Source organism: Gallinula chloropus (assembly GCF_964237585.1).
Source record: "Gallinula chloropus genome assembly, chromosome: 31".
NCBI classification, from domain to species: domain Eukaryota; kingdom Metazoa; phylum Chordata; class Aves; order Gruiformes; family Rallidae; genus Gallinula; species Gallinula chloropus.
Window position 1 is genome coordinate 2,518,878 of NC_140116.1, and position 10,382 is coordinate 2,529,259.

A 10,382-nucleotide genomic window follows, 5' to 3' on the forward strand; every position below is an offset into this window, starting at 1 on the left:
GGCTCCGGCACCGGGAAGCCCCGGCAGAGTGCGCGGGCGAGCGGCCGCCGGGGTATTTATGGTGCCACGGAGCCCCCGGCCCGGCCGCTACATCCACGCGTGTTTCCGGACGCGCGGGGCGCGGGCAGGGCGGGCGGCTCCGAGGAGGGCGGCCGCGGGGACACGCGGGGAACGCCGAGCGAACGATCCGGCCCCTGTCCCGGCCCCGGGATGCGGCCGGTGCCCGCTGCCCCGGACGCGCGTCGGGAGCGCGGTGCCCGCCGCTCCCTGCCCGGTTCCCGGGGCGCGGCGTCGGGCGCTCCGTGCGCGGTGCCCGGTGCCCGATGCCGGTGCTCGGCTCTCCGTGAGGGGTACCCGGTGCTCCGTGCCCTGTGCCGGTGCTCGGGGGTCGCTGCACGGCTGCCGGCGGCTCCCCAGGGAGGCGGCGCGGCTGGACTCGGCTCGGCGCGGCGGGTGCGCAGCGCTCAGCACCCGGGAGCATCTTCCAGCCCCTTCCCTCTTATAGGGGCGGCGCGGAGGGTCCCCATGGGCCGGTCCCGCCGAGCGGGGCCTCCCCGCGTCCTCGCCCTAACAATGGGGAGCGGCGGAGCCGCGGCACCTCTTATGGGGCGGCCGGAGCGGCGGCGCCGGGCCTGTCCGTCACGGCCCGGATTAGCCCGGCGGGTGGCTGCGCCCCGGCCCCGTGCCCAGAGAGCGGCCGGGGCGGGGGTGGAGGGGGGCCGGCTGCCGCCCCACGCTTCCCCCGCCCGGCCCCGCGCACACGCTCTACCGGCACCGGCACCGGCACCGGCACCGGCAGGGGGGATCCCGGCACGGACCGGTCCCTGAGTAAGGAGGAGCCCGGGATAGCCCGGGACGGCCCGGGACAGCTCCGGGTGCGCGGAGGCAGCGGGGGCCGGGGACAGCCCCGGATCTCCCGGGACATCCCGGGGCGCACGGGGGAGTGGAGTGACGGGTCCTCCGGGGACAGCCCTGCGGACACGGTGGGATGGAGTCCCGGGACACCCCGGGGCGCACAGGGGACCGCGCTCCCTGGATGGCCCTTGGGACGCTGTCCTGGGACCCTCGGGGTTTGGCGGGGAGGGGGGGGGGAGGCAAATGTGCGGGGACCGTCGGGGCCGCGCCGGTCCCCGGTGCCGGTGCGGGGCTGTCGGGCCCCGCTGCCGTTCCTGCCGACCCCCGTACCAGTCCGTGCCCGGCGCGACGGGGCGGCCGCGTCCTCTCGCCGCTCGGGGCCGGGCTGTCCCGGGGGGTGGGGATGCGGACGGGGCCCGACCACCGGCCCCGCACCCCTGGGCCACGCGTGAACGTGATCACGGGCGCCCGCGGTCTGCACAACCGGCCCGGACCGGCGCTGAGCGTTGGAAGGATGGATGGACGGAAGGAGGGGAGAGGGATGGAGGGGAGAGGGATGGAAGGGAGAGGGATAGAAGGGAGAGGGATGGAGGGGAGAGGGATAGGAGGGAGAGGGATGGAAGGGAGAGGGATGGAGGGGAGAGGCATGGAGGGCTGAGGGATGGAGGGGAGAGGGATGGAGGGGAGAAGGATGGAAGGGAGAGGGATAGAAGGGAGAGGGATGGAAGGGAGAGGGATAGGAGGGAGAGGGATGGAAGGGAGAGGGATGGAGGGAAGAGGGACGGAGGGGAGAGGGATGGAGGGGAGAGGGATGGAAGGGAGAGGGATAGAAGGGAGAGGGATGGAGGGGAGAGGGATGGGAGAGGGATGGAGGGGAGAGGCATGGAGGGCTGAGGGATGGAGGGGAGAGGGATGGAGGGAAGAGGGATGGAGGGAAGAGGGATGGAAGGGAGAAGGATGGAGAGGAGAGGGATGGAAGGGAGAGGGATGGAAGGGAGAGGGATGGAGGGGAGAGGGATAGAAGGGAGAGGGATGTAGGGGAGAGGGATGGAGAGAAGAGGGATGGAAGGGAGAGGGATGGAAGGGAGAGGGATGGAGGGAAGACTCGAGGTGATGGATGGAATGGCTAGGGAGGGAGGTGGGGGTGCCCGGGCCGGGGTGGGGGCAGGCAGGGTGCCTTGGAATGCCCATGAACCGGGCACGGTGACGCAGGGCCGGTCCTGGCACGTGCCTCCGTGAGGACGAGGGTCTGTCCCTACTGCTCCCCGACCGCGGGGGGGCGTAGTGAGCGTGACACCCCCCCACCCCCACCCCTCGGGGGTTGTGGGGGGGGAGTTGAGTTGTGTCAGGGGGGGTAATCCCCCCGCGGCCGTTTCCCCGGACCAGTCATGCGGGGCCGGATTAGCTCCGCTCGCCCGGCACGGCCCCGGGCCGCCGCTCACGCTTTCAATTCAAGGACAAAGCCCAGGCCGGCGGCTGGGGGGGGGGGGGGCGGGGGGGGGGGCGACGACTCACACCGGACCACCAGCCCCCCCTCACCCCCCATCATGCCTCCCCTCAACCTCAGCCCGGGAGGGGCCCAGGGCCGCCCTGGGGGCAGCTCCACGACGGCTGCTACTGCCCACCCCCCCCACCCCCCCACCCCCTCCATCCCCCCTCCCGCCCGCCCCTGGTTCCCGGCCGGGCCAGGCGGTGTCCGCGCCCTCGGGCCGCCGCCCCGTCGGGGCTCCCGGGGCTGAGGTCAGCGGCCGCGGGGAGGCCCCGGGGTGCGGCCGGGAGGGCCCTGCCCGGCGCCGTGCCACCAGCGGCGGGGCCCGGACACGACACTGTGTGTCCCTCCCTCCCCCCCCGCTCCAGCCCGGGGGTCCCCGCACCCCCTGCCCGCTCTCCTATCCCGTTCCCCACTTTCTGTCCCCATCCCCCCCCCCCCCGACCCCTTCCCCCCATCCTCTCTGTTGCCCCCCGACGGCAGCCCCGGGAGCGCGGTGCTGGGGATCCCCCCGGCCACGGGGTGTCCGCGGGACCCCCGTCAAGGGGCAGTACCCTGGTACTGCCGGTGCCCCCGGGGCAGCCGCCCTTACCTGCCCGGGGAGGGGCGGGGGATGGGGGGGGGGTGTCACACGTCCCGTCCCTCTACACCGAGCCGGGGTGGACGGACGGACGGATGGACGCAGGGACAGACTGACAGCAGGACAGCCGGCCGGGTCGAGGGATGCGGGGGGAGCCGGGGATGTCCCACACCCGCTGCCGACCCCGGCCCGCCCCGTGAGCACCGGGACGGGCTCGGTACTGGGTCGGGCAGGGAGACCCCCCCCCCCCCCAGCCTGGGGCAGGGCGAGAAGCCCTGTGCGGGAGGGGCGTCCCCGGGACCCCCGTGCAGTTATTAGGGTCCCCCGCCCCCCCCCATGCAGTTCTTGGGGTCCCCATCCCCCCCCATGCAGTTCTTAGGGTCCCCATCCCCCCCATGCAGCACAAGGGGTCCCCATCCCTCCCATGCAGTTCTAGGGGTCCCCACCCCCCCATGCAGCACAAGGGGTCCCCATCACCCCCATGCAGTTCTTGGGGTCCCCACCCCCCCATGCAGTTCTTGGGGTCCCCATCCCCCCCATGCAGCACAAGGGGTCCCCATCACCCTCCATGCAGTTCTTGGGGTCCCCACCCCCCCATGCAGTTCTTGGGGTCCCCGCCCCCCCCTGCAGTTCTTGGGGTCCCCATCCCCCCCCATGCAGCACAAGGGGTTCCCATCACCCCCCATGCAGTTCTTGGGTCCCCACCCCCCCATGCAGCACAAGGGGTCCCCACCCCCCCCCATGCAGTTCTTGGGGTCCCCATCCCCCCCATGCAGTTCTTGGGGTCCCCATCACCCCCCATGCAGTTCTTGGGGTCCCCATCCCCCCCATGCGGTTCTTGGGGTCCTCACCCCCCCACGCATTTCTTGGGGTCCCCATCCCCCCCATGCAGCACAAGGGGTCCCCATCACCCCCCATGCAGTTCTTGGGGTCCCCATCCCCCCCATGCAGTTCTTGGGATCCCCACCCCCCGCATGCAGCACAAGGGGTCCCCATCCCCCCCCATGCAGTTCTTGGGATCCCCACCCCCCCCATGCAGTTCTTGGGGTCCCCACCCCCCCATACAGCTCAAGGGGTCCCCATCCCCCCCATGCAGTTCTTGGGCTCCCCATCCCCCCATGCAGTTCTTGGGGTCCCCGCCCCCCCCATGCAGTTCTTGGGGTCCCCATCCCCCCCCATGCAGCACAAGGGGTCCCCATCCCCCCCCCATGCAGTTCTTGGGGTCCCCATCCCCCCCCATGCAGCACAAGGGGTCCCCATCACCCCTCATGCAGTTCTTGGGATCCCCATCACCCCCCATGCATTTCTTGGGGTCCCCATCCCCCCCATGCGGTTCTTGGGGTCCCCACCCCCCATGCAGTTCTTGGGGTCCCCATCCCCCCCCATGCAGTTCTTGGGGTCCCCACCCCCCATGCATTTCTTGGGGTCCCCATCCCCCCCATGCGGTTCTTGGGGTCCCCACCCCCCATGCAGTTCTTGGGGTCCCCATCCCCCCACATGCAGTTCTTGGGGTCCCCTTCCCCCCCCATACAGCACAAGGGGTCCCCATCCCCCCCATGCAGTTCTGGGGCTCCCCATCCCCCCCATGCAGTTCTTGGGGTCCCCGCCCCCCCCATGCAGTTCTTGGGATCCCCATCACCCCCCATGCAGCACAAGGGGTCCCCATCCCCCCCCCATGCAGTTCTTGGGGTCCGCATCCCCCCCCATGCAGCACAAGGGGTCCCCATCCCCCCCCCATGCAGTTCTTGGGATCCCCATCCCCCCCCATGCAGCACAAGGGGTCCCCATCACCCCTCATGCAGTTCTTGGGGTCCCCACCCCCCCCATGCAGTTCTTGGGGTCCCCATCCCCCCCCATGCAGCACAAGGGGTCCCCATCACCCCCCATGCAGTTCTTGGGGTCCCCACCCCCCCCATGCAGTTCTTGGGGTCCCCATCCCCCCCCATGCAGCACAAGGGGTCCCCATCACCCCCCATGCAGTTCTTGGGGTCCCCATCCCCCCCATGCAGCACAAGGGGTCCCCATCCCCCGCCATGCAGTTCTTGGCGTCCCCATCCCCCCCATGCAGCACAAGGGGTCCCCATCCCCCCCCATGCAGTTCTTGGGGTCCCCACCCCCCCATGCAGCACAAGGGGTCCCCCCCCCCCCATGCAGTTCTTGGGGTCCCCATCACCCTCCATGCAGCACAAGGGGTCCCCATCCCCCCCCATGCAGTTCTTGGGGTCCCCACCCCCCATGCAGTTCTTGGGGTCCTCGCCCCCCCCATGCAGTTCTTGGGGTCCCCATCCCCCCCATGCAGCACAAGGGGTCCCCACCCCCCATGCAGTTCTTGGGGTCCTCGCCCCCCCCATGCAGTTCTTGGGGTCCCCATCCCCCCCATGCAGTTCTTGGGGTCCCCATCCCCCCCATGCAGCACAAGGGATCCCCATCCCTCCCATGCAGTTCTAGGGGTCCCCACCCCCCCATGCAGCACAAGGGGTCCCCATCCCCCCCATGCAGTTCTTGGGGTCCCCATCCCCCCCCCGCGCCGGGGGCTCTCCCCCGCCCCCCATGTGTGTGTGTTGGTGCACGGGGACCCCCGTTTCCCTCCACCCCCCCCAACACCCCCCTGTGCATCCCCCCGCACTGCTGCAGCCGCTGCCATGGAAACGGCTCGCGGCTCTCGCGAGCTCGGCGTGTGTGTGTGTGTCCCACACCCCCCCCTCTCCCCGCGGGGTGCGGGTTAAGGGTTGGGGGGGGGTGGGGGGGGGGAGGCGGGAAGCGGAGGTGGGGGGGTGGTGAGAGAGAGAGAGAGGGGGGGGAGGGGGGAGGAGGAGTGGGGGGGGGGGGATGTGGGGAGGGGGTGGGGGGGGCACCGGGCGCTCTCGCGAGATCGGCGCGCTCGGGCCTCCGCTTCCGGCGGCGGGAGCGGTGCAGAGTCAGCTGCGGGCGGGGGGCGCCACCGGCACCGGCACCAGGTGCGGGGCTGGGGGTGGGGGGGATGTGTCAGCGGTGGGGTGGCGGTGGGTGCGCTGCCGCGGGGGAGGAGGAGGAGGAGGAGGAGGAGGAGGAGGAGGAGAAGGGGGGGGGACACGGCGTGTGTGGGTGCTCGGTGCTACCGGGGGTGATGGGGGGGGGGTGATGGGGGGGGGGGGTGATGGTGGGGGGAGCATCGCACCGCACCGGGAGGGGCTGATGCGGTGGGGTGCGGGGGTGAGGTGGGGGGGGGGGTGCGGGGGTGATTTTTGGGGGGGGGTGCGCTGCAATCCGGGGTGGGGGCGGCGCGTGTGAGGAGGGGGGTGGGGGGTGTGTGGGAGGGGGGGTGGGGGGTGCTGAGATGCGGGCGGTGAGGAAGGGGAGGGGGGGGTAGGGAGAGGGATGCGCTGAGGGGGATGCAGGGGGGCTCCGGGGGCGGGCGGCAGCTCACGGTGGGGAGGGGCGCGCTGCGGGGTGGGGGTGGGGGGGTAAGACCGGGTTGGGGGCGGTGGAGGGTGATGGGAGCCCTCCTCCCCCCCCGTTGGGAAAGCTGCAGGGCCTGGGGGGAGTGGGGGGGGGGCTGTGCATGGCTGGGAGGTGCAGGGGGAATGTCAGGGCTGAGGTGGCAGCCGTGCCTCAGTTTCCCCCCAGTGCAGAGCCTTGGCCTGTCCCCTTGTAGGGTGCAATGTGTGTGGGGGAGAGAAAGAACACCCCCAGCCCACCCCCACCCCCCCCTCAATCCCAAGCTGCACACAGGGGCTCCATCCCCAGTGTGTCCCCCAAGCCTTGCATCCCCCCCCCCCAAGACATGGGGTGGTCTCTGATCCACACAGCCCCCCCCCCAAAAAGAGTGTGGGTGATCCCTGAAATCCCACAGCCCCCCCACCCCTTCCCCATCCTAGCTGCCAGGCCTCCCCTCGCCCCAGCGCCTGCCCCGTGCCCCCGCAGGATCCGGCCTCACAGCCAGCGCTGCCGTCACCATGGGCAACATCTTTGGGAACCTGCTGAAGAGCCTGATCGGCAAGAAGGAGATGAGGATCCTGATGGTGGGGCTGGACGCTGCTGGGAAGACCACCATCCTCTACAAGCTGAAGCTAGGGGAGATCGTCACCACCATCCCCACCATAGGTGTGTGTGTGGTGGGGGAGAGGGACCCCCACCCCTCCACCCCCTTTAGAAAGGGGTTTGGTGGCCCCCCCCCCCCCCCCGTGCCTCAGTTTCCCTCTGCTGTTGCTCCCTGCAGGGTTCAACGTGGAGACGGTGGAGTACAAGAACATCAGCTTCACCGTGTGGGATGTGGGTGGGCAGGACAAGATCCGGCCCCTCTGGAGGCATTACTTCCAAAACACCCAGGGTAGGTGTGTGTCCCCTCCCCTGGGGGGGTGGTGGGGGGTGACAGGGCTGGATGGGGAGTGGATCCTGGGCTCCCAGCAGCTCCTGCTCACTCCCCCCTGCCCCTCCCCAGGGCTGATCTTCGTGGTGGACAGTAACGACCGGGAGAGGGTGAATGAGGCACGGGAGGAGCTGATGAGGATGCTGGCAGAGGATGAGCTGCGGGACGCCGTCCTCCTCGTCTTTGCTAACAAGCAGGTGGGGCTGGGCAGGGGGCAGCTGCCCTCATGGTGGAGCTGGGACCATCCCTGGGGCGTTGGGGCTGCTGTCTGGATGGCTGGGGCAGGAGCAGGCCCGTGCTGGTGGCATCGGGGGGTGGTATTGAACAGTCTGGACCATGCCTACTGCTGTGATGCTGGGGCTTAGCAGAGCTGTGCCCATCCCCATGGCATCAGGGCTGGTGTCTTAACACCTGAGAGGTTCCTCACCATGACATGGGGGCTGGTGCAAGACCCTGTGCCAGGATGGTGCCCATCCCCATGGCATCAGGGCTGGTGTTTAATACTCCTCAGGCTGGTCTGTGCCCATCCCCATGGCATCAGGGCTGGTGTCAACACCTCAGTGGCTCCTCTGTGTGACATGGGGGCTGGTGCAACCCCCTGTGCCAGGATGGTGCCCATCCCCATGGCATCAGGGTTGGTGTTTGGTACTCTCTCAGGCTGGACCATGCCCATCCCCATGGCATCAGGGCTGGTGTTTAATACTCCTCAGGCTGGTCTGTGCCCATCCCCGTGGCATCAGGGCTGGTGTCTTAACACCTGAGAGGTTCCTCACCATGACATTGGGGCTGGTGCAAGCCCCTGTGCCAGGATGGTGCCCATCCCCATGGCATCAGGGCTGGTGTCTTAACATCTGAGAGGTTCCTCACCATGGCATGGGGGCTGGTGCATGCCCCTGTGCCAGGATGGTGCCCATCCCCATGGCATCAGGGCTGGTGTCAACACCTCGGTGGCTCCTCTCTGTGACATTGGGGCTGGTGCAAGCCCCTGTGCCAGGATGGTGCCCATCCCCGTGGCATCAGGGCTGGTGTTTAATACTCCTCAGGCTGAGCCATGCCCATCCCCATGGCATCAGGGCTGGTGTCTTAACACCTGAGAGGTTCCTCACCATGACATTGGGGCTGGTGCAAGCCCCTGTGCCAGGATGGTGCCCATCCCCATGGCATCAGGGCTGGTGTCTTAACACCTGAGAGGTTCCTCACCATGACATGGGGGCTGGTGCAACCCCCTGTGCCAGGATGGTGCCCATCCCCATGGCATCAGGGCTGGTGTTTAATACTCCTCAGGCTGGACCATGCCCATCCCCATGGCATCAGGGCTGGTGTTTAATACTCCTCAGGCTGAGCCATGCCCATCCCCATGGCATCAGGGCTGGTGTCTTAACACCTGAGAGGTTCCTCACCATGACATTGGGGCTGGTGCAAGCCCCTGTGCCAGGATGGTGCCCATCCCCATGGCATCAGGGCTGGTGTTTAATACTCCTCAGACTGGACTATGCCCATCCCCATGGCATCAGGGCTGGTGTCTTAACACCTGAGACGCTCCTCACCGTGACATTGGGGCTGGTGCAAGCCCCTGTGCCAGGATGGTGCCCATCCCCATGGCATCAGGGCTGGTGTTTAGTACTCTCTCAGGCTGGACCGTGCCCATCCCCATGGCATCGGGGCTGGTGTTTAATACTCCTCAGGCTGGAGCATGCCCATCCCCATGGCATCAGGGCTGGTGTCAACACCTCAGTGGCTCCTCTGTGTGACATTGGGGCTGGTGCACGTCCCTGTGCCAGGATGGTGCCCATCCCCATGGCATCAGGGCTGGTGTCAACACCTCAGTGGCTCCTCACCATGACATTGGGGCTGGTGCACGCCCCTGTGCCAGGATGGTGCCCATCCCTGTAGCCTCAGGGCTGGCGTTCACTCACCCGTGGTGGGATCGTGGCCCACCCCCATGGCTCTGGGGCTGGCCTGTGACCTTATCTCTGCCCTAGGACCTGCCCAACGCCATGAACGCGGCGGAGATCACGGACAAGCTGGGGCTGCACTCCCTGCGCCACCGCAACTGGTACATCCAGGCCACCTGTGCCACCAGCGGGGACGGGCTCTACGAGGGCCTCGACTGGCTCGCCAACCAGCTCAAGAACAAGAAGTGAGCAGGAAGCCACCCAGCCCCAGCCCCCCCTGTCCCTGCACCCCCAGCTGCCCCCTGCCCCCCCCCCCCCCACCGGGGCCGTGCCAGGCCCCCCCACCCCCAGCCGCCCCCTCCCCATCCCGGTTGGGTTTTGCTTTTCTGGCACCGGTTGCTGGGGGGGGGGGGGGGTTATTTCGCCTTTTTTTTGGGGTCTCCTTGGTTCCCCTCGGATCTCGTGTGTGCGTGCGTGGAAATATAGCTCTATATAACGGATTTGGGGGGGCAGAGCCCCGGGAAGTGGGCTGGGGGCTGGGGGCTGCCTTTCGGTGCTGCCCTGCCTGGGGTGGGGAGGGGGGGGGAAGCCATGCCGGGGGCGGGGGGGGGGGGGGCACCCCATCCCTGTGCATGTCTGTGCACCCCCTCGCCTTCCTCTGGACCAAATGTGGGAGCAGCAGGGCCGCTAAAGGGGGGCATTTGGGACCATACACTCCTCCCCCACACCCAGCACCCCCAGCCCAGCCCCGCATGCCCCTCCGGGGGTCCCACACGTCCCCATCCCCCCTGTCCCCCCCCCCCCCCCCTCACTCCATGTCACTTTGAGGCAGGTCTCCTCCCCCCAACAGCGCGACCCCCGCAGAGGGGGGGACAGGGCTGCTGGGACTGAGTCCCCACGGCCGTGCCGTCTCCCCCCACCCTGGCCACCTGCACCCCAACCCCATGCCAGCATAGTGATTGTATGTCCCTGCCCCTCACGGACGGACAGACAGCCCCATACTGTACCCCACCCCCCCCTACCCCCCCCATCCCCTCCCCAACCTCACCCCCTGGCACCGTATTTATACCCCTGGTCTGTGCTTGGTGTGACGTGTCGCTGCGGCTCTGCCCCGTCCGGGGACGTGTGTACTCGCCCCCTCACCCCGCGCCTGAGATGGTGGGTGACCCCCTCCCCCCTTAAGTCCCCCCTTGGATATTAAACATGTTTTATGTA

At 69.0% G+C, this 10,382-nt stretch overlaps 1 protein-coding gene across 1 annotated transcript; it reads left to right on the top strand.

The window, feature by feature from the left end:
* The first annotated feature begins 5,829 nt into the window (after nucleotides 1–5,829).
* Nucleotides 5,830–10,382, top strand: ARF3 (ARF GTPase 3). The gene is made up of 5 exons (XM_084277285.1): nucleotides 5,830–5,881; nucleotides 6,828–7,007; nucleotides 7,123–7,233; nucleotides 7,345–7,469; nucleotides 9,255–10,382. The coding sequence occupies exons 2-5, from the start codon at nucleotides 6,860–6,862 to the stop codon at nucleotides 9,414–9,416; spliced, it is 546 nt and encodes a 181-aa protein (XP_084133411.1). The 5' UTR covers nucleotides 5,830–5,881; nucleotides 6,828–6,859; the 3' UTR covers nucleotides 9,417–10,382.

Coding starts and splice junctions, on each gene's coding strand:
- ARF3 (XM_084277285.1), top strand. CDS start 6,860: ATGGGCAACATCTTTGGGAACCTGCTGAAGAGCCTGATCGGCAAGAAG. Junction 7,234..7,344: donor TTACTTCCAAAACACCCAGG/GTAGGTGTGTGT, acceptor GCCCCTCCCCAG/GGCTGATCTTCGTGGTGGAC. Junction 7,470..9,254: donor TCGTCTTTGCTAACAAGCAG/GTGGGGCTGGGC, acceptor TCTCTGCCCTAG/GACCTGCCCAACGCCATGAA.